Genomic DNA, 25,005 nt, shown 5'->3' with positions numbered 1-25,005 from the left:
TAGAGTGAAAGGATCTAAGTTTACACCTTGAAATTTAACCCTTAAACTGCCACATACTTGGGGGTTAATGCACCCCTGGATTCCAAATACTTTTTTGCTGCACTTTTTAAGTAAACATCACAATTCACCAAGAAAAAGTTACATTTTAATGGAACACATTCTTTTTCATGCAAAGAGCATCACAATTACTGCAACACTGCTCATTTTACACACTGCCAATAAACTATAGAAACTATTAAACTACTGGAACAATATGTACAAGGTGTAACTGTTGCCATTGATGAAATTCAGTAAATCACCAAGCCAGCTGTGCTTGAACTGGCTGCACACAAGCACACTGAGGTAAACATTGATGCTTGCAGGCTAGTCCAGTGCAGCAGCTGAATCCCAGGGACAGTGATGCAGCGGGGCAGGGAGTGGCAGTTGTCATGAGTAGGCTGCTCAACATATGTACAGCACTGACTGATCAGCTCTGGCGTGCTGGCAAATTGCACTGGGAAGAAGCTATAGCCGGTTCTGGCGGTTTAAGTGTTAAGAGGACAGGTAGACCAAAATATAAGATGGATCCAAATTGTTCAGGGCCTTATATACAATTTAAGAGTATTTTAAAAATACTGAAGGATGCGGTTAACTATTACAACAATGAGATTTATTTTATTGATTATGATCCTTGCTGCACTTTAATTAATTACAATTGACCTGTGTTGTAGGTAGGCCTGTTTGAGATGCATTTCAATAATCTTCTACTCTCTATGCATTAATATTTGATCTAACTTTTTCAGTGTTTCTTAAATTAAAAAGTATTGTTAGTAATATTAATTTGCAATGTAAAGTTTACATCTGAATCTATATCTAAATTCTTTACTTCTGACTAGATTTATTAGGGCCTTTTCTAAGACCCTGACTTTTTTCATTTCTACCAGCAATTGGTGGTCCGTGAGAGAGAGCTACTGCAGCATACTTGAAAGACACAAAAGTACAAAAACTGATATTTTCAGTTTAAAATGTGCAAGAAAATGTCTAACATTCCATCTCTTTACTTGACAGAGTGTACTAAATCATGATTCATCGGGGCTACATTAGTTAACACTGTCAGTATTGACCTTCTTTTTACTCAGAATAAGAACTCTGTTTCTCTATTACTGTTTAGATCATTTATTTCAAACCTCTTGTTAGTTAAAGCCCTGATGTTAAGTAAAGCCATATTGAGGATCTTGGAAGAACATGGTTGCACCAAAGTTTTAGCATAACTCAGGATGTCCGTTACTTAATTCAAATTTATACCAGTTTGTCTATACTTTTTAGCTACCTGGATCATTATTATATAGTCAATATAGTGGATCTCTTCAGGTTGAACCCACTGTAAATTTCTTATGTATTAGTAGTTCATCACTGCTATTAAGTCCGATGCTGAGTAATTGTGAAAACTGTTTTATCTGTAATATGTCTTCAGATTGGACCCTGGCAACAAATCTGTTCCAGTGTTTGCCATCATGTCTGTCTCTCCCAGAAAAATCCCATTCGTCAATGTCAAATATGTACACTAGGGTGCATCAACTGCTTAAGCTTGTAGATGTGCTACTACACAGCCAAGACTCCACACTATTTGCTTGCAAGCAGTGCTTAAAATGGAGCCAAATTCTTGGCTGTGTTTAGTCAGTGCCTTGTTCCTCTTCCCAGTTTATTACTTTTTCATGATGGGGTAAGGGGCTCCCTCTTGGAGGTCAGAGTGCATGCGAGTATTAGTATATCATCAATAGGGCTGGAAGAAGCATTAAGAGCCAGCTGATCCACTTCAGGCACTCGGAGACCGAGCACTAGAGTGGCCCTTCCTATTCAAACTTTGTGAGTGACATACTGATCAGGCTGATTTCCTTCAAATATAGCAGACTGAGTGCTCACTTCAAATGTAAATGCCTGACAGCTTTCTTGTGAGGCACGCGATTAAAAAAATTTTTAAAAAAAAGAAATGTCTGTACATATCTGGAGCCAGTTGACAATGTTTACTTTTAAAACACTGGTTGGAATATACTTTGTGAGTTAAACAAGCCAGGGTTATAGACAATCTGTATTAGAAACTACATCATGTTTTGCATGGATAACATAGTCCCCATGAAGACAGTGTGCTAGTTTACTAACCACATGCCATGGATCACAAAAGACTTGAAAGCCCTACTGAATATGAAGAAGGAAGCCTTCAGGTCTGGATATAAGTCAAGCAGATGCAGTCAGACCTGAAAAAGCAGGTTTGTGAGGGGAAAGCCCACTACAGAGACAGATTTGAGCACAGGATACAAGAAAACCTCATTCAAGGAAGTGTGGAATAGGATGAAGGCTATCACTGACTATAAGCAGACTGCAAAATATGGAGAAGGAAAAAAGAGCAGAGCTAATGAACTAAACCAGTTCTTTAACAGGCTCCTGCCAGTGCAGCCCTCCCCCAACACTGGATAGACTCTATGAGCAAGCTGAAGAGGTTCCAGAATCCCATCTTCACCTTGCATAGCATTCCCCTAAAATTACATCGCACCTGTGGTCTCCCAACCCCCCTCCACTCCCTGGACTGAGTGTCTCTGTTGATCAAGTGAGGAGAGATCTAGGAAAATTCTGCATAAAAAAGGCTTCAGGACCAAAAGGAATCTGCCCCCGGATGCTGAAAACGTGCCAGCCACCTCTGTGGGGTCCTTAATGACACGTTCTCCCTTTTTTTGAATTTGTAGAAGGTTCCCCAGCTGTCGGAAGCTTTTTTTTGTGGTGTCAAGTGCCAAAGAAAGGGCATTCCAGACGAGTTGCTTTTACTTTATACATCATGAAGACGTTTGAGAGGCTGATCCTAAACAGCTATGACCCCTGATTTCAGAACATCTATATTCTCTGCAGTTTGCCTGTCATACACATACAGGTGTGGAGGGTGCTGTCATCTACATGTGCCACAGGCTGTATTCCCACTTGGACAAAGCTGGCACAACAGTCAGAATATTGTCCTTTGATTTTTCCAGTGCTTTTTAATACCATTCTGTCTCATCAACTGGGGAAAAAGCTCAAGGCTTTGAATCTTGAAGCCCCCACAATCTTTTGGATCATGGATTACCTGACCAACAGACAGCAGGTTTTAAGGCTATGGGTCTATGTGTCACATGATGTGTAATACTGAACTCGAAACTGTCCTGTTTCCCTTACTGTTCACCCACTACACAACAGATTTCAGTATTGTACCAGCGCTTGCCATCTACAAACATTTTCACATGACTTGTTCATCATTGGCTGGGTTGGCAGCATAAAGATGAAAGACGCCTCACGCCTGGACAAACTTGTTAAGAAGGCAGGCTCCATTGTAGGATTAAAGTTGGACAGTTTAACATCTGTGGCTATCCTGACATCCTAAGCTCCTTTTTTTATTTCAAAACATACCAATATACATTAATAAATCGTTCTTTAAGCAATTAGATTCAACAATAACCTCATTTATTTGGAATTCTAAACATCCACGCATCAAAAGAGCGACCCTACAAAGACAAAAGGCAGAAGGCGGCATGGCTCTACCTAACTTCCAGTTTTATTACTGGGCGGCAAATATACAGTCAATAAGAACCTGGACACAAATAGAAGAACATATACAGGCATGGACCGCAATAGAAGTAAAATCCTGCAGTACTTCTTTGTATTCCCTGCTCTGCGCTCCAATAAATACACGTTATCGGCAATACACTAATAACCCAATTGTGCTCCACTCACTTAGAATCTGGAACCAATGTAGAAAGCATTTTAAGACGGAGAAGCTTCTTTCTGTGGCTCCCCTGCAAAAGAACCACCTCTTTCAACCTTCACAAACATATGCAGTTTTTAATATCTGGAAAAAATTTGGAATTAACTTGCTTAGAGATCTTTATATAGACAACGTCTTTGCATCCTATGAACAATTACATTCCAAATTTAACATTCCAGCTACAAATTTCTTTCACTATCTTCAAATCAGGAACTTTGTTAAACAGAACCTTCCAGATTTTCCTCATCTTGCACCCTCATCCACGCTGGAAAAAATATTGCTCAATTTTGAGGAATTAGACTCCATCTCTACAATATATAAAATCTTTTTACAATCCCTTCCTTTCAAAGATCCAAGAGGACACTGGGAAAATGACCTCTTAATATATCAGAAAAGGAGTGGAAAGTAGCAATGCAGAGAATTCACTCGAGCTCCATATGCGCAAAGCATACAATTATACAACTCAAAATTATATATCGAGCACATCTGTCTCGACTAAAACTCTCCAAATGTTTCCAGGGCATGATCCAACCTGCTGACGTTGCAACCAAGCCCCAGCCTCACTAGGTCACATGTTCTGGGCCTGCACCAAATTAACATTATTCTGGACAAAAATTTTTAATTACCTCTCAGACAGCCTTGGATTCACAATCCCTCCTAACCCATTAACAGCTGTGTTTGGGGTTCTTCCAGAGGGTCTTAAAGTGGAGAAGGACAAACAAATTGTGATTGCATTCACTACACTGTTGGCACGCAGACTTATTCTGATAAACTGGAAGAACCCAAACTCTCCTCTTTTAAGTCAGTGGGAAACTGATGTGTTATATTATTTGAAATTGGAAAAAATCAAATACTCAGTTAGAGGATCTGTACAGACTTTCTTCAAAACATGGCAGGATCTAATCAGTAATATTTTAAAATAAGTTTATAAAGCACAGAGAATTTATTAATTTCGTATTTTTACAAGCCTTAAATTTTACACGTTTGGCTTGCTCTCTCTCAAGGGTGGGGATCGATCTGTTCTTAGCATAATTCTTTTTTTTGTAAAAACTTGATTGCTATGTATTGATTGTAATAAAATTAATAAATAAAAATTAAAAAAAAAAATTAAAATTAAATTAAATTAACATCTGTGGCAGAGCGACGGGCACTAAGCAAACTCCTGTCAATCATGAATAATCCACTGCATCCACTTAACAGTGTCATCTCCAGGCAGAGGAGTAGCTTCAGTGACAGACTTTTGTCACTGTCCTGCTCCACTGACAGACTGAGGAAATCGTTCCTCCCCACACTATCGACTCTTCAATTCCACCGGGTGAGTAAATGAGATGAGTCAGAGAACATTAATTTTATTTAAATTTTTTTCATTTTATTACTATTTAATTTAATATTGTTTCTTTGTATCAGTATACTGCTGCTGGATTATGTGAATTTCCCTTTGGGATTAATAAAGTATCTAATCTATCAATCTAATCTAATCTATCGAGATGAGTCAGAGTACAGGAAGGATAGATTAGATACTTTATTAATCCCAAAGGGGAAATTCACATAATCCAGCAGCAGTATACTGATACAAACAACAATATTAAATGAAATAGTAATAAAAATGCATGTAAAATCAGACAATAACTTTAAATAATATTAGCATTTACTCCCCGGATGGAATTGAAGAGTCGCATAGTGTGGGGGAGGAACGATCTGACAAAAGTCTGTCACTGAAGCTACTCCTCTGCCTGGAAATGACACTGTTTAGTGGATTATTCATGATTGACAGGAGTTTGCTTAATGCCCGTCGCTCTGCCACAGATGTTAAACTGTCCAACTTTACTCCTACAATAGAGCCTGCCGCCTTAACAAGTTTGTCCAGGCGTGAGGCGTGTCTCATCTTTACGCTGCCTCCCCAGCACACCACCATGTAGAAGAGGGCACTTGCAATAACCGTCTGGTAGAACATCTGCAGCATCTTATTGCAGATGTTGAAGGACGCCAGCCTTCTAAGCAAGTATAGTCGGCTCTGACCTTTCTTACATAGAGCATCAGTATTGGCAGTCCAGTCCAATTTGTCATCCAGCTGCACTCCCAGATATTTATAGGTCTGCACCCTCTGCACACAGTCACCTCTGATGATCACAGGGTCCATGAGGGGCCTGGGCCTCCTAAAATCCACCACCAGCTCCTTGGTCTTGCTGGTGTTAAGGTGTAAGTGGTTTGAGTCACACCATTTAACAAAGTCTTTGATTAGCTTCCTGTACTCCTCCTCCTGCCCACTCCTGATGCAGCCCACAATAGCAGTGTCATCAGCGAACTTTTGCACGTGGCAGGACTCCGAGTCATATTGGAAGTCTGATGTATATAGATTGAACAGGACCGGAGAAAGTACAGTCCCCTCGGCGCCCTGTATTGCTGACACAATGTCAGACCTGCAGTTCCCAAGACGCACATATTGAGGTCTGTCTGTAAGATAGTCCACAATCCATGCCACCAGGTGTGAGTCTACTCCCATCTCAGTCAGCTTGTCTCTAAGGAGCAGAGGTTGGATGGTGTTGAAGGCGCTAGAGAAGTCCAAAACATAATTCTTACAGCACCACTGCCTCTGTCCAGGTGGGAGAGGGATCGTGTAGCATATAGATGATGGCATCCTCCCTCCCACCTTCTCCTGGTATGCGAACTGCAGAGGGTCGAGGGTGGCGGACCTGTGGCCTCAGGTGGTGAAGCAGCAGCCGCTCCATGGTCTTCATCAGATGTGACGTCAGAGCAACAGGCGGAAGTCATTCAGCTCACTAGGACGTGATACCTTTGGGACAGGGTGATACAAGATGTTTTCCAAAGCCTTGGGACTCTCCCTGTTCCAGGCTCAGGTTGAAGATGCGCTGTAGAGGACTCCCCAGTTCCAACGCACAGGCCTTCAGCAATCGTGGCGATACACCATCTGGATCCACTGCTTTGCTGGCACGAAGTCTTCTCAGCTCTCTGCTCACATGGGCTGCTGTAATTGTGGGTGGGGATGTCTCACCTATGCTGGTATCAGCAGAAGGATGGTTGGAGGATGCAGTACTCGAGGTGAGAGTGGGTTAGGGTGATCAAACCTATTAAAGAAGTTGTTCATTTGGTTTGCTCTCTCCACGTCTGTCTCAATGGTGGCACCCGCTTGAGCTGCAGCCAGTGATAATCTTCATCCCATCCCACACTTCCTTCATGCTGTTGTTCTGCAACTTCTGCTCCAGCTTTCTCCTGTACTGCTCTTTCGCCGCCCTGAGCTGGACTTGGAGTTCCTTCTGCACTCACTTGAGCTCATGCTGATCACCACCTTTAAAAGCCCTTTTCTTCTGGTTCAAAAGGCCCTTTGATGTCACTTGTAATCCATGGCTTGTTGTTAGCATAGCAGCGTACTGTTCTTACTGGAACTACAATGTCCATACAGAAGTTGATGTAATCAGTTGTGCATTCAACAGCGTCTTCAATGTTCTCACTATGTGACCCAGCAATATATCCCAGTCTGTAGTTCCAAAGCAGTCTCTCAGAGCCTGCTCTGCCTCAGGGGACCACTTCCTGAATGAGCGTGTGGTTGTAGGTAGCGCCCTCACTCTTGGTTTGTATTGAGGCTGAAGCAGAACCAGGTTATGATCTGCTTTCCCAAGCGCAGGCAGTGGGGTGCGCTGTATGCATCTTTAACGTTTGCATACAGTAGGTCAATAGTCCTATTTCCCGGGTGTTACAATCCACATACTGGGAGAAGGCAGGTAATGTTTTGTCCAGCGTCACATGGTTAAAGTCTCCAGAGATTAGCACAAGTGCCTCAGGGTGCTGCGTTTGTAACTTAGCAACTGTGAAATGGATGATGTCACTCGCTATCTCGCGTTCGCTTGAGGGGGGATGTAAACAATAACAACAATCACGTGTCCAAACTCTCTGGGCAAGTAATAGGGGCGCAGACTTACGGCCAACAGTTCGATGTCCCTGCAGCAAGTGGAGATTTTAACGTTTACATGTCCTGAGTTGCACCACTTTGTATTGACATAGAGAGCGAGTCCTCCTCCTTTCTTCTTCCCACAGGTACTTGCGTCTCTGTCCGCTCTAACTGTGCTAAACCCGGGTAGCTCCACATTAGCATCTGGGATGGTAGTTGTTAGCCACGTTTCACTAAAACACAGCAAGCTGCATTCTCTGTAGGTTCTGACATTTTTCACCAGCACAGCCAGTTCGTCGATCTTATTTGGTAGTGAGTTCACATTTCCCAGGATCACAGAAGGCACCGACAGTTTATAACGGCATTTTCGCTCAAATTGCCTAGCATTTATCTTATCTTTTATCTTTGCACCGGCTCGGCTGCCCCGATATCGTCTTCTTACCTCGTCAGGTAAATACGGAACCATACCGGCATGAGCATTTCTTCTCAGTGCTTTAAGTTGACTACTTGAGTAGGCGAGTCTCGGAGTGTTAAAATCCATGTCAAGTAGTAAAAATAGTAAAAAGTGTTCCACATAAAAGAAAGTGGTAGAAATGATCAGTGAATTGAGGGAGTAGAAAAAAGGTAAAAAGATAGTCATACACGGAGCTGCTGGAAAGGCTTTCACTCGGATGCGGCGCCGGAAATAGAAAAGATAGTAATCAGATTAGGAGAGCATGGGACAGGGGGGAAGGAGAAATCATGAGGTTGCTGGAAAGGGGTGTGTTGTGCCCCTGATATCTATGCAAAAGGACGAAGGTTCAAGTCTTGAGAGTCCTCGTGCTTCCTGTCTTGCTAAGACATGGACCCTATCCAGTGACCTGAGACAAAGACTGGACTCCTTTAGTACTGTGTCTCTCTGGAAAGTCCTTGGGTACCGTTGGTTTGATTTTGTGTCAAATGAGCAGATGCTCATGGAGTCCTGAATGAGGCATATTACCTGCATTGTGAGGGGGTGTCAGTTATGGCACTACGGCCATGTGGCGTGTTTCCCTATGGGTGATCCAGCTAGTAGGATCCTCATTGCCAAGGGGTCACCTAGGTAACACCTGGCTGCGCAGATAGAGTGTCATTTCCAGAGGATGGGACTGGACCACCTTTCTGCCTGGGTGGTTGCCAACTGGGATCCCAAGCTGTTGTGGCAACCCACCACATGACTTAACACACTTTACCAGTGCATGTTCCTCAGCTTGGCTTACATTAACAATGTATTCATCTATTCAACAATGGACAGTATCAACCATCAGCTCAGCCCTAGTTCTTTTATTACATAAGCAGAATAATATCCATTTATATTTGGGTTTTTAATGTACATTATGTGGGAAAAATGCTAAAATTTCCGAAGTGGTTAAATCTAATTTATTGACCATTATAAGAATATCTTTCAAATAATGGGTAAACATCCCACACTTAATAACCTCCAAGTATTCTCCCTAAATGCAGGAGTTAGTAGTCTCATTCCAGGAAATTCCTTGTTTTTGGATTTTAAAATCAATCAAGTCACAACAAAATGACTTCTAGTTTCAGTTGTAAAGCATTAGAAAATGCTTGCAAGATTCACACATGGTTAACTCTTGAGAGCCTCTTATATGGATACAGTTTTTTTGGAACAAAGTTGTTAAATTTGAAAACCAGCACATACTGATGATGCTGGCACTACACTCTGAAATGAAAGACTCTGGATAGCAGTAAATTCACTAAATAATAACTGGTATATGGAGGTTTTATTAATAATTTTCTCCATTTAAATAAAAACCTTTACAGGCAAACATTTCTAGTTATTTATTTCTGACATAAGGTAAAGTGAGGGCAAATGTTTTATGTTTTTTTTTTCCTCAGGACTTTTGTATCAGTACAGTTTTGATCCATTTAATTTTAATTTGTATAAATAATTTTAGATTAATTTCTCTCTTTATCTTGTGTCTTCTACAAACATAATCTGATTCTACTAACATGCATCTTCTTTCTTAGAGTTGTTGAAGGGTAATCCTGTAGCTGAAATCAGCCTTAGTGTGACCCATGATTGAGCACCAAAATTCTTCTTTCAGCTACTCCCATTAGGGGTTGCCACAGCAGATCATCTTCTTCCATATCTTTCTGTCCTCTGCATCTTGTTCTGTTACACCCATCACCTGCATGTCCTCTCTCACCACATCCATAAACCTTCGCTTAGGCCTTCCTCTTTTTCTCTTCCCTGGCAACTCTATCCTTAGCATTCTTCTCCCAATTTACCCAACATCTCTCCTCTGCACATGTCCAAACCAATGCAATCTCGCCTCTCTAGCAAAACAGCAGTGATTTTTCTTCTATTTTTTTTTTTTATACATTTTTTTTATTGGATTTTGACTGACTTTGGTTTTGGTTTTAATAGTCTGTGGCTTTATAAGAATATGGAAAATGTGTATTTTACCAATGTAGTTTTCTGTTTTGTTGCATTTTATTTTTTTATGATTTATTTCTGTGTGTAAATGATTTGCCTGTTTTAAACCAGGGGACTGTGGCACTGTGAGGAGATGATTCGACGGTACAATTGTGCTGTCAGTAGCTTCTGTTCAGAAGATGGAATATCTTTGCCACATTGCAGCACATCCTGCAATGTTGGCAAGGCTGTGGAGGATTGCATGAGAGCCATAATCGGAGTCCTTCTCAACCTTACACATGATAATGGTAAGGTGTTCTCAACTTGTTTAATTGAAGTTTCCATATGTTGAGTTTTGAATAGTAATGTCTGCCTTGATACTTTACCAAAAATCTTGTATATGAAAGATTGTTAAGGCTTTTTACAAATTTTGTGCCATTATTTAATCAATTTGTTTATGGGTTCATTTTCATTTGCTTCTAAATGTCATACACAGTACAGTTAACTTTCAACTAGATTCTGAGTGGACCTATTGTTTTGTCAGTTATTTGAATTGGGTAGTGAATAACAAAGCAAAATTATTACTGAATAAGATTAAAATTCTCCTTATTGAGCTGCTGACATCAAATATTTCATACTGTGTGTGTGTGTATGTATATATATATATATATATATATATATATATATATATATATATATATATATATATATATATATATATATATATATATATATATATATATATATATATATATACACAGTATACAGATAAACCACTGGTCAAAAGTTTTAGAATACCTCAGATTTTTCTGTTTTTCTTCAAATTTAATCAGTTGAAATGCAATGAATAACCTAAAATGGTGAAAAGGCAAGCAGTAAACATCCAGAAGTTTAAATGTAAAATTTAGGATGGCAAAAACTCTCCAAATACTTATAAACCTGACTGTGTGTATATGTGTATATAGATTTCAATGGGGGAAAAAACATTGTGCTAGATATCTTTACTGATATGAATTGGGTAATGTGTTAAGAATAAAATGATGCCACATCATTTGATGGAAATGAAAATTATCAACCTACATAGGGCTGAATTCAAAGACCCCCCCGAAAATCAAAGTGAAAAATGATGCTGCAGGCTAGTCCATTTATGCTGAAATTGCATTGCAGCAACTCAAAATCATGCTTAGTAGTTTGTATGGCCCCCATGTGCTTGTATGCATGCCTGAAATTATATGTGTACCTTAAAAATTCCTAATAGTCCTACTAATCACCTGTTTAAATTCAAAAGAATGCAGTTTCCTCTAAAATTCTGTTTTGCATTGACCATCAACAAAAGGCCAAGTCATTAGGAAATGCAAGGATTGATCTAGAGCAGGAGATTTTTACTTATGTGAACCAATATTAGCTCCTGGGTGGGGGAGCAAATATTATATACAGGAAAGGCCCATTGCCTTAGGAAATTTCCCCGGCAAAGCCATGTAATACAGCTAGTTCATGTGTATATTCAGTATTTTCAAGCATTTTTAAGTAATTAATCTTGGTTTAATTATTATCTCGCAAGGTTTCTGATTTTACTGAGATTCTTATCTTAATCTACCACATTATATGTATTCTTACTAATGTTATCTTTATTTTCTTTGGGGTTTGGTAAGATGTTTTATGCATGTGTCCCACATTTATTATCAAGATTTATTGTAAAATGAATTTTTGAAGCTTTCCTTATATATGTGATACTAAAGATTTTTACACTTATGAAAGATCAGAAGTGGTGGCTTTTCATTGGTACCTTATTTTGTGCTTTGTTCGGGCCCAGCAATTATTTAGTTGCATTCTGTTTTTACCATCTGTATTTTTACTGCAACATTGTACTAATAACGTTTGCAATAGTGTATTTTTTATTTATTTTTTTTTTATTATTTACAAAAAACTCCATATTGCATGATGTTTTAGAAGTTCATTTAAAGATCTGTCAATTTTCTTGTTCATTCTTCCACAGAGTGGGGAAGCACAAAGACAGGTGAACAGGATTCCTTGATTGTTACAGCTCTAAACTGTGTGCTCCGTGTCCCTCAGTATCTACCTCAGGAACAAAGATTTGATATAAGAGTCTTGGTAAGTATTAAGCTAATTTTAATGTTTTGTTTTTCATCACATATGTAATGTTAGTATGTGAGCTTGGAAATAGTTTTTTTTTTTTTTACCCAGACCCTTCACATTTCTTGATTTTCATGCATATCTGGAGAACTGCTTTTACAAACTCTTAAGGTCCACAAAGTTTGAAAGTGAAAGAAAAAAAAAGTAATTTTTGTTTGCAGTTAAGTAAAACTTTTAGATTGTTTTGGAGACAAGGAATGAACATTATAGTTTAAAAGAGTGGTTTTAACAAAGTGTGCTAAACTACGTGCCTTGTATTTTAGGTATTACTGATCAAATTAAAGTGATTACATATTCTAGCTCATACTCTAGACAGAAATTTGGAAGTGACAAATGGAATAGGTTATAGGAAAAGGATGCTCTGCAGCAGGAGAGTCATAAGAGGAGCATTTTTGAAATGTAAAAATGGACTGCTGTGATATTTTGGACTGTATTGTCTGTCTGTGAAGCTAAATATTTTAAATAATCAAGTAGGAAATATCTGTTTTACAAAGTAGATAATTAAGTATAAATTTTTGTGAGACTTAAAAACGATAATATTAGTTTACCTACATATTATTCACATTGATTAATAAGTCATTTTACAATGGATTCAGAAAGTATTTAGCCCCCTTCACTTTATTATATTGTAGATTTCAATGTACGTGCATAAAACTGCCTTTTTTTTTTGCCCATTATTTCACACTGGGTAACCCATAATAACAAAAGCAAAACACGTTTTCGTAAAGGTTTGCAAATGTATTAAAAGTCAAATGTTGAAATGTTTGATTTATCATCAGTATTTAGAACATTTCCTGTGGCACTCCACTTTGTCGTCTGATGTATCCTGTTTGCTTTAAATGTGCTTGATGTGTGTAGAACTTTTGTCAACCTTTGGTTATTTATATTTCAAAAAAAAAAATTCTAAAGCTTTTGAGTGTTCTCGGGAGCATAGTGGCCTCAATAACTGTGAAATGAAACTAGTTTGGAACCATTGGGACTCTTCTTAGAGTTGGCCATCGAGCCAAACTGAGTAACCGGGCAAGAACTGCCTTAGTTGGAGAGGTGGCCAAGAAGCTAGTGGTCAATCTTAAAGGGCTTTAGAGGTCCTCTGCTCAGATGAGACAAATTAAACTTTCTTGGCAGAGCTCCAAGCACTGTCTCTGGTAAAGACTAGGCACTGCTCATTACCAGTCTAATATCATCACTTGTGGTGAAGTGTGGTGGTGACAGCATCATGTTATAGGTATACTTCACGGTAGCAGGGCCAGGGAAACATGTCAGAATTGAAGGTATAAATGTAGCCAAATACAAAAGTCCTTGAAGAAAACCTGTAATTGCAGCCTCCGTCTGGGGCAAAGGTTCACCTTTAAGCGTAGCGACGACTCTTTAAAGCATACAGCCAACACAATGCTGGATTGGCTTTGGAACAAGTCTGTGGCTGTTCTTTGGTGGCTCAGCTTAAACAGCTTAGAACATCTGTAGAGTGACTTGAAGATGGCATTTTACAGATGCTTCCTATCTAGTCTAATGGACCTTGAGAAGGTCTGTCAGGATGAACTGGATAAATTGCCCAAATTCAGGTGTTTAAAGCTTCCAAAGAATAGAGTTGTTTGGTGTACTGGTACTGGGAAAGTACTTTTTTGTTGTGCAGAGCTTAAAATTAATAGTAGTATGCAAACGTGGAAGAGTTGGATTTTATTCCTGCAATGCTAAGTCTGATGAAAGTCTGAGGAAATTCTTGAAGAATAGGTTATATATGATATCCTATTATAATTTATCATCTAACTTATCAATACAGCTTCACTGTAAAATCGCATTCAGTCAACAAAGGTAGTGTGCATGTGTCTGTTATGCCACAGCCTTTTTTAAACTGACTTTTTTAAGGAGTTATTGCAGACGTAGTGGCACATATGAATAGCAGCTTGTAGGGCTTGTATATGATCGTGATTACTGGTTGGAGTGCTGTGTTTTCCCATTACTTTGTATCTATAACTACTTTCCTTCCTCTGTTTAGGGTTAGTGGTGTGGTCTGCTGTGCTGAGGTGGGTTTGTGTCTTGCAGGTTTGTGTATAAATTGCAAATATTTAAATGATTATTTTAACAATATGCACTCCAAAGCAGCCTCTTTTTTTAAGAGTGGCCAGATTTTCGCTTTTAAAGTGTCATTTACTTAATCAAAACTTGACATACTCCTTTGTTTACAATACATTTTTATTAATTTTTCTAATCAAACAATTTAATCATTTCAGACGTCTTCAATTATGTTCATTTACTTAGTAAACCATTTAAGGACTTGCTGGGTTGTGTTAAGGTTAAGTTTTATTATTTTTGCTTACTGACAACATTTAAAATAGAATTGAAGACTGCTTACATGCATTTTAACCTAGGGCAAGTCTTCACTGGTTTTAAAAATTATTTTTTTTGGAGTCTGTCACTTCAACTGATGACCTTCCTTCTTTAACACTACAATCTCTGAAGCCAATGAAAAAATTGAAATCCCAGGCCACCTTAAATTCCTTTGCACCTCTCCATCAGTGTCTTGTTTTGCAAGTGTGTCGATCAGTGCAAGCAGCCTGCTATCCCATCCCCCACTAATGCAGTTGAAATTCTCCCAGCTCAAGTCTCTGACTGGTTGTGAGCAGCCTGCAGTTGTATTTGGTAAATAATATATTATGTGAAACACATACATTTCATGTGTGTTCTCTGTGTACAATGATCTGTGTAAATGTAGGTTAGGAACACGCACTGATACAGTGCATTGCTGCACCCACCACACAACAAACCAACTCAGGATCCAGATTAGGACCCGAGTGCAGCCATGCAACGGGTGATACCTCAGCACCACACTAGTTCAGATGGAGTGGAACTGTGTGTGGTTTTTTATGTTGGCTGGAGTGCCAATTCTGCCGCCAACCCCTAAGTTTTTCCCTGCAGGTTGGAGGGCCTACGTGCAGGACTGGATGCAGATTAATGTCATACCCAGGACAGAGTAAATGTAGGATGACAGGAAATGAGAGGCAAGAAATGCTGAACACATACCTAAAACAAACATTTTCCATGTTAAAGTAGTAATGTTGTGAAGTGTATAATGTATAAATACTTTAGTCCAAATATCAAATAAACACGTGTGCTTTTATTCAAGAATATATCCATAGTTGTCGTCCTTGTCTTCTTTTGGCTTCTCCTGTTAAGGGTTGCCACAGCGGATCATCTAAAAAATTGTTGTCTGCATATTGATTTGGCAAAATTTTATACCGGATGCCCTTCTTCACGTAACCTTCTTCATTTATTTGGGCTTGGAACCGGCACAAAGAAAAACACTGGTTTGTGAATCCCCTGTGGCTGGGTTAGAAGGTAACCATAGTTTTAAAAAAAACACACATTCAATTTACATGTTGCTGTCAATGAGTTGAAAATCCAAGCTCAAATTTCAATCGAGGTAAGAACTGCTGCCTTATTATCAAAAGGTTGCAGGTTTGAATTTTGGTGCTCCTCGTTTTGAGTAGTTAGTTGCTATTCTTATTACTATAAAGTAATAAAAACATACATTTGATTTGAGTCTGCAACACCTGGTATAAATTTTGGCCTCTTGTAAAAGCTCTTTTTTTTTTTTTTTTATTATCCAGTTTTATTCTGTCAGTGACATTCATGTTGTACTTGCCTCTCTAAGTTGATACCGTTTATCTCCATTCTTTTCACAAGAGCAGTGATGACCACAGTTAGTGCTGTGGTTGATGCCTGCTCAGAACAATTTGTTGTAAAGAAGAAGCCTGTCTGCATTCTCAGTACCAATCACCCTAACATGGAGTACAAGCAAGATTGAAAAAAAGTGTTCAAATGACAACTCATGTTCAAATGGCATAGCATTTTGAAATAGTAACTTTTTCGTGTATGAATGTGTATGTGCATGCGCGAGAGAGGCAGAGAAAGATTTGATCTTATTCAAGTGGTTACTGGAATATAAAAACACTTTCGCAAAAGTATAATGAAAAGAATTGTGCTTTTATTCAAGAATAAAACTGAATTACAAAAAATCAAGTGACAACAAGATACCAAGAAAACATGATTCACCAGCGTTTGTGTGTCTCCTTATATCCCTTCAGCTGTATCTTTTACAGTTAGTTAAAATTTACACCGTGTGTTATTGACTCAAATCAAAGGAATCTTCTTTTTGGGGCGCATGTACAGTCAGCATGGCACTGCCAGATCACACATATAGGGTAGTACTCCTTTCGAAAAGAAAACTGTCCCTTGACAAGTCAGGTTATGCTGGAGCTACTTCAGGGCCATGAACAATTTCTATGCATCACCTCAATTGTTTGTGGAGCTACAGAGCAGGGGAATTGGAGCACATGGCACAGTGAAGGTGAAAAGGAGATACATGCCTTCACAGTCGAAGCCAGACAGGCCGTAAATGAAGAGAGGTGACAATCCTGTTTTCATATGCGCGGAAAACTTTGGTGGCAGTGGCATGGCACAATGTCAAACTGGTGACTTGTCTTTGTACAGTACACACCAACAATACATGTGAGAAAGTTATTCATCAAAAATGAAACCCAGAAGGTAGAAAGCTGGACAAGCCAGGAGTGATTTGTAATTGTAAAATAGCCGGAGTTGAACTGGGTCATATGCCTTAAGGCCATGGGTCCACCAAGTGGCACCACACCGTGTACCATTGCATGCGTAATTGCAATGCATTGTATCTGCAAATAGATATATGTTGAAGCAGGCAAACAGTGACAGCACCTTGACTATGGTAGATTTCCGCATGAAGGTGGTCAACAGCTTACTGGCAGAGTATGTTGCAGTACCTTTGGCAAAGCGAGGAATGCCATCACAAAGAGCAGTGCCAGACAGGCTGATTGAACGTCACTTTCTTGCAACATATGAGGAGAAAAAGTAGAAGCCGGACTGTGGTGTGTGCAGCAACAGACAATTAAAAATGAAACATCAGTGCAAAACATTGTAAGCCGTTCATGCAATTGGCTGCTTTGAGCGTTATCATACATTGTAGGATTTTGCTGTGTAACATGTATGTGAAATTATATAGTATGCAGGCTCATACAACATGCAAGACGGTAACATTTCTCAAAAGTATGTTTTGTTGATCTGATGTGTTAAACTATTGATTTGTGTTCTTTTTTTTAAAAAAATGTTAGTTTTTGAAAAAATGTTCTGCCCTATGAGAAAAGAAAAAAAAATAAATCCCTAAAAAAGTTAAGACAATTTTCTATTTACAGTAAATAGTTTATAAAAATTACAGATTATGGTGGTAAATTACAGGCAGCATGACAAAGTATAATGCTGTGCACATCACCAGTCCACTATCATTTTTGCATCTTTTGCTCCAGAAAAAGTGAGTTGGTTTTGTTTTGCTCCTCATGTTTACTGCAGTGCTTTTATATATTCTTGGTGTCTGTCTGTCTCCCTGACCATCTTTTGTGCCCATTCACAGGGCTGGCAGCTTCCATCTTATTTTATTTATAACTCAGTACAGAGCAGGCATGGTTTTTCGGACATTTAGCTTATTTGCCATGCACTGTCCATGCCTCAAGTTGAATAAAATAACTATCGGTTCTCCCTGTTGTGTCGCCAGCTTCTTCCTCCTCCTTCATATGCAGCATAATAAGATAAGAGCATGCACTGATGTATACAGTATATAACTGTTTTGGAGAGTGATGGAGTCCCCCTTGAAAATGTGAAAAAGCTTGTTGAAAGTGAAATGTCACTTGTGACAAGTGCCAGTGCGCGCACACAAAATTGCCACTACACCTGAGCACAGAAGCGGAAATGCCCACTTAAAATACTATGGAACGTGATATGAACATATTGCCGGCAGTATCTTACAGTCAAACCATGTTTCTCTGTAAAGTGTGATCTTTCTCCAAATACAGTAGTCTCTCGCTTATCCGACATAAACGGGCCGGCCGAACGTCGGATAAGTGAAAATGTTGGATAATGGCAGGTGTTAAGAAAAAACCTATTAAATGTTAAACTATGTTAGAATTTTACACATTATGAACCTAATAATCATGTTTAACAACAAAACAAAATAAATTAACTGAAAAAATTAACTTAGTAACAGAATTGTCTGACGTTAAATGCAGTATGTACTGTACTTAAAAAGTTCAGTCCTGTGATGATTTAAAGACATTTTTGATTGTAGTCTGCTTTCCTGACAAGTGCCATTTCTTCGCTGGGAAGTCTCGCCATCTTTGCAGCATCATTATGTCGATTCCTGTAGCTCCTTCTTGTTGCTCAATGTAATTAATTGCAGTTTCTAGCCTAAACTCCATCACTAATATAGTCAACATCCGTACGAGTGTATACTGTTTACTACAACATTGTGACTGCGTGTGTGTGTGTGTTTGTGTTGTGACGTGCGAGTCCCCATCTTTTACCCGAAAACTCGAAGCTGAGTCTCGGTACTTTTAGCAACAACAGCTTTATTAAGCTTGAAACAGCAAAAGTGAGGTTATTTAATGTAGCGGGATCTTTCATTCTCCTATACACAGACACAGCAGTCAGGCAGGGTCAGGGGGAAAGTAACACTGAGCCCAGCGCATTTAAATGTCCCTTGTTCCTTGTATCACCCATCAACGGCAGGCGCTTCTAGCATGTCCGCGATCTTTTCGGATTGGCTTTTAAATCAAACTGCTACAACGCTGGGAGACTGATTGCTTTGGGACGCTCTTCCGCGTGTCGTCCCGTTGGGTGGAATCCCACAAGAATTTAGAAACTCACCCCAGCCATGATTCTTTTCAAAGGTAAAGTGCAGGTTAATTTGCTTTATGTATTTTTACTTTATATTTTGTATTAATCATTTTTATATGAATAGATTTGGGTTGTGGAACGAATCATCTGAGTTCCCGTTATTTCTTATGGGGAAATTCGCATTGATATACTGTACGAATGCTTTGGACTGCGAGCACATTTCCAGAACGAATTATGCTCGCAAACCAAGGTTCCACTGTAATTAGCTGCAGCAGAGTCGGGAGCAACAAAAAATAGACTACACTGACGCTCGCAATTTGCCATTCTTGTTGCCGATTGATGCAAAATTGTTTTTTTTGCGGTGGGATGTCGGATAATACGGAATGTTGGATAAGCGAGACTCCACTGTAGGTAATAGTATTTAGTGTGTGTGTGTGTGTGTATATGTATATATATATATATATGTGTGTGTATATATATATATATGTGTGTATATATATATATAAACTGCTCAAAAAAATTAAAGGAACACTTTGAAAACACATCAGATCTCAATGGGAAAAAGAAATCTTCCTGGATATCTATACTGATATAGACTGGGTAATGTGTTAGGAACGAAAGGATGCCACATCGCTTGATGGAAATGAAAATGATCAACCTACAGAGCCCTGAATTCAAAGACGCCCCAAAAATCAGAGTGAAAAAATTATGTGGCAGGCTAGTCCATTTTGCCAAAATTTAATTGCAGCAACTCAAAATTGTACGCAGCGCTTTGTATGGCCCCTGTGTTCTTGTATACATGCCTGACAACATCAGTGCATGCTTCTAATGAGATGACAGATGGTGTTGTGGGGATCTCCTCCCAGATCTGGACCAGGGCATCACTGAGCTCCTGGACAGTCTGAGGTGCAACCTGGTGGCATTGGATGGACCAAAACATAATGTCCCAGAGGTGTTCTATTGGATTTAGGTCAGGAAAGTGTGGTGGCCAGTCAATGGTATCAATTCCTTCATCCTCCAGGAACTGCCTGCATACTCTCACCACATGAGGCCAGGAATTGTCGTGACACCAGGAGCCACTGTACCAGCATAGGGTCTGACAATGGGTCCAAGGATTTCATCCTGATACCTAATGGCAGCCAAGGTGCCTTTGTCAAGCCTGTAGCGGTCTGTGTGACCCTCCATGGATATGCCTCCCCAGACAATCATTAACCCACCACCAAACTGCTCATGCTGAATGATGTTACAGGCAGCATAATGTTCTCCATGGCTTCTCCAGACCCTTTCACTTCTGTCACATGCTCAGGGTGAACCTGCTCTCATCTGTAAAGCACAGGGCACCAGTGGTGCATCTGCCAATTCTGGTATTCTATGGCGAAAGCCAATCGAGCTGCATGCTGCAGGGCAGTGAGCTCAGGGCCCATTAGAGGACATTGGGCCCTTGGGTCACCCTCATGAAGTCTTTCTGGTTGTTTGGTCAGAGACATTCACACCAGTGGCCTGCTGGAGGTCATTTTGTAGGGCTCTGGCAGTGCTCATCCTGTTCCTCCTTGCCCAAAGGAGCAGATACTGGTCCTGCTGATGGGTTATGGACCTTCTATGGCCCTCTCCAGCTCTCCTAGAGTAACTGCTTGTCTCCTAGAATCTCCTCCATGCCCTTGAGACTGTGCAGGGAGACACAGCAAACCTTCTGGCAATGACACGTATTGATGTGCCATCCTGGAGAAGTTGGACTACCTGTGCAACCTCTGTAGGGTCCAGGTATCACCTCGTGCTACCAGTAGTGACACTGACTGTAGCCAAATGCAAAACTAGTGAAGAAACAGTCAGAAAAGATGAGGAGGGAAAATGTCAGTGGCCTCCACCTGTTAAACCATTCCTGTTTTGGGGTCATCTCAATGTTGCCCCTCTAGTGCATCTGTTGTTATTTTCATTAACACCACAGCAGCTGAAACTGATTAACAACCCCCTCTGCTACTTAACTGACCAGATTAATATCCCATAAATTTCACTGATTAATATGCCCATAAATGTTCATATGACTATATATGCTATATATATATGATTATATATATATGTATATATTTATATTATATATATGAGCATATATATATATATATATATATATATATATATATATATATATATATATATATATATATATATATATATATATATATATATATATATATATATATATATATATATATATATATATATATATATATATACATATATATATATATATATATATATGTATGTATATATATATATATGTATATATATGTATATATATATGTATGTGTATATATATATGTATGTATATATATATATGTATGTATATATATATATGTATGTATATATATATGTATATATGTATATATATATGTATGTATATATATGTATGTATATATGTGTATATATATATGTGTATATATATGTGTATATATATATATATATGTATATATATGTATATACTGTATATACACACACACACAAAAATTTGATTCCAGACTTATCAGGTTGTTGGACTTTATCTGTGTAAAAAGGCTTATCAACCAGTATGTTTGCCCTTACTTAAAACGCATGGTGCAGTTCTGCACAAAGTGTGCAGTGTGTGATATACTAGCAAAACTGTAAGTCTGCAAATTGTAGAGCCCTCATCGGTTTTATGTTTGGAAAGGAAAACACACAAGATGACACATTGTGAACAATCTGCTAGTGAAAGCAGGTTAGCGTTGTCACAGAAACAGACTTGGTGATGCACAAGTTTGCAAATGCAAAAATCAATGGTAATTTTCTTTGCATGTGTATGTCCCTGCCATCAAACATATATGTGATTCATTATGTGCAACTGTGTATTTGTTATTCAAAGCATATAGTAGCATTTTAATATAGCTGTGCTTAAGTCATCCTAGAAGGTTCTGCCAAGTAACATTGTTGCTACTGTCCTTCCCTTTTCACAATGAAAGACTACCATTTATTTGTATATTTGCATTTAGTGTCAGTCTGCAATGTCTGAAAACTTTAAGTGAGCCACCATCCACTTCTGCTCTATTCACTCGCTGCTCAATCACTATGCCTCAACTCACATGTTGCCCCTTTTCCCTGTAAAATTGATGTTGGCTGTGTACTTCATTTTGAATGTTATGTAGAAAAACAATTAAGTTCCATTTCAAGTGAGTTTTCAGTTGCTTTTAGCTAACTGAAGTAACTGCAGCTTTGAGGTTTTTTTTTTCTTATTCCTTTTCTCCCTACATCCTGCTTAGTGAAGCACTGTGAGTAGTTATAAGTGTGACATATTCTAATTGATTATTTTATAGTTGTCTGCTGAAGACACAGTAATTCACATCTGGGAAACAATGTTCAATAATGTTGATTAACAGCAACAGAAGAGGATTTGTCATGGTAGAAAATATATGCAAATGCATTCAATTGCGAGCCAATCAAGTGCGTCTAGTGGTAAAAGGGGGGGTCTTTGTTTAAAAAAGAAAAATAAGAGAAAAATATCAATCACATTTTCTAAACTGAATTACAGAGTTGCAACAACATAGGCATTTGAAATGCAGCTAATTAGGAAAAGTCAAGGAAGGACAGGAGTGTGACTTGCACACTAAAATAATTCAGGTTTTAAAAACACAATACTAATTGGCATAGTCCAAAGCATTTCTAGTGTTAAAGATGCTCAAGACTTTTTTAAGCTAATAAAAGACATTCTTGTTAGGTTTGTCAATTCTAAATTGCTACTGTGTGAGCCACATGTCTGGGCTGTTTTTCCATATTGCATTCAGTACTGCTGGGATAGGCTCTATAATCCCATGACTCTATTAGATTTAATTGGTTTGGTAATGTTTAGTGTGGAAAAGAACACACATAGTTAATGAATTCATAGGTAAAGGTATGCAAAATATATCAGTGTACAAGTATTATTTATTTCCTGCCTGCATTCCAAAAGTGTATAAATTAGTCCATTCACTTTCTTCATTGATCATGATTGTTTAGTAAGTTAGTTTCTTAATTCTGCTTTGATAAGGCAGTAAAAATTACATATCCACATACAGAGCTCAAAATTATAAATCCCTTAAAATGGTTAATGTAGTTTGGAAGCAAAACTGTTTTGCAGTTTGCTGCACCAAGTGACTGAATACTGGAAAATATTTCTTTCAGTAAGTGATACAGTACAATTATAAAAACTTGTAAAGCTGAAGAAATTTAAGTGTAATGTGCTCCAACTTTTGATTCTGAATATAGACGCACATCTTTGCATGGTTTAATGGCTTTGATAAATCCTGAAAAGAGCTTACCCGTTAAATTTCTTTTTTGACGAGCATATCTTTTTCAGGGTCTTGGTCTACTAATCAATCTGGTCGAATACAGTGCAAGAAACCGGCACTGCCTTATGGAGATGGAGACGGATTCAATTCCCTGTGCTGGTGAAGACGATCCAAAGCCAGAAGGGCCAGTGAGTGCTGTCACAGCATTAGTTCAAGTAAGTAAAACTTTCAGGTTTGAGTTATTTATAAAGTTTTGATGTAAAATTCTGTATTTAATTTACCTCGCTAACAGTGTGTTTTTATTAATACCATGTCTGCATTATAGATAATTTAGTTTTTGTTGAACCTGTTAACACTAGAATCCCTGAAGCCTTTGAAAAAACACGTAGTCACGGCCCACCTTGAATTCCTTCACAACTCTCCATTAGCGTCTTTTGTTTTGTAAATGTGTCGATCAGCACAAGCAGCAAACAGTCTGCTATCCCATCCCCCACCCCTGCCCCCACAGACAGACCTCAAAATCTTAGAGAAGATTCTCAGAGCTGAAGTCTGTTTATCTGGTTGTGTTGTCCATGGAATTGTAGGGGGTAAGTAATACATAGGCCTTTTCATTTCAATGATCTCTGTAAATTTTGGGATGAAAAGTGATGGACGAATTGTTGAATACATAACTAAAAAAGAAACATTTTTCATATTTTAGTTATTGACAAAATGTAGAAATTAAATGTATAATGTGTGAAGACTGAAGTTCAAATATCAAATAAATCTTTCACAAAAGATACAAGTATAATAAAACAAGTGCACTTGTACTCAAGAATAACATTTTTTTTGTAGTTATGTGTTCAATAATTCCTGAGTCGCATTTCATCTTACAATTCACATTACAATTTGCACAGATAATTGTAGACACGGAACACATGAAATGTATGTATTCCAAATGAAGATAACTTATTTACAATCTACAATTCTATGCACCACACAATTAGATTAACAGTCTTTTGCTGTGAGAATCCTCTCTGAGATTTAAAGGTTTGTTGGTTGGGAGGGGGCGATAGGATAGCAGGCTGCTTGTGCTGATCGACACATTTACAAAACAAAAGACGCTGATTGAGAGTTGCGAAAGAATTTAAGGTGGGCTAGATTACAAGTCTTTTCGTAGGCTTCAGGAATTCTAGTGTTAACCTGTGGATTGTGGCCAGTCGTCTCAAAGATTAACTGTTGAGTTCTATTGTGTTCTTGGTGACAGTCAAATTTGTTTATTCTCAAAGAACATTATTAATTTTTTGGAAAACTACAAAAAACTTTTTGTACTCTATAGTCTATCCTCAAGGTAGAACAGTGCTCAAAAAGTATCAGTTTTTAATAAAATTTGCTAGTTTAGATAAGCTAAAGCAGCTTCCTTCTCTACTGCCCTCAACCCTCCTGAAGTCTTAATAGCTTTTGTGCTAGGTTTCCTACCATATACTTTTTTCCTTCCTTCATATAAACCCCCTCTTGTTTTCCTCAGTGGTTGTTGCTACTGCCCTATATCCTTAAACATTTTCACCCTAGGTACCCTTAGACAATGTAACCGCCGTGCAAATGTCAGATGTCCCTTTCAGTTTTCTTTCTCACCACTAACTTTCTTCATGTGATAAAATGATTATCAATTTAAACTCTCTATTGTCTTTTCTCTCAGTATTGCTATATTGATGGTTAACCTTTGACCCTGGTATAATGAGCAAAACTTTGATCACATCTCACAGATACACTTTTACACCCATATCTTCTTTAACCCTTTAATCTGAGTACTTTCTCAGATCTTCAGAAA

The 25,005-nt window shown here is 38.5% G+C and overlaps 1 protein-coding gene across 1 annotated transcript in view; it reads left to right on the top strand.

Annotated features, from left to right (window-relative positions):
- waplb (WAPL cohesin release factor b) overlaps positions 1-25,005 on the top strand; it is a 229,923-nt gene that overhangs the window by 175,743 nt on the left and 29,175 nt on the right. Inside the window, exons 14-16 of the mRNA XM_039769232.1 lie at positions 10,204-10,379; positions 12,068-12,183; positions 23,264-23,410. Coding sequence (XP_039625166.1) covers positions 10,204-10,379; positions 12,068-12,183; positions 23,264-23,410 — 439 coding nt within the window. The remainder of the gene's footprint in view (positions 1-10,203; positions 10,380-12,067; positions 12,184-23,263; positions 23,411-25,005) is intronic.

The sequence above is a fragment of the Polypterus senegalus genome, chromosome 1 (assembly GCF_016835505.1).
Source record: "Polypterus senegalus isolate Bchr_013 chromosome 1, ASM1683550v1, whole genome shotgun sequence".
Taxonomy (NCBI): domain Eukaryota; kingdom Metazoa; phylum Chordata; class Cladistia; order Polypteriformes; family Polypteridae; genus Polypterus; species Polypterus senegalus.
This window is presented reverse-complemented; position numbering and strand designations above follow the sequence as displayed.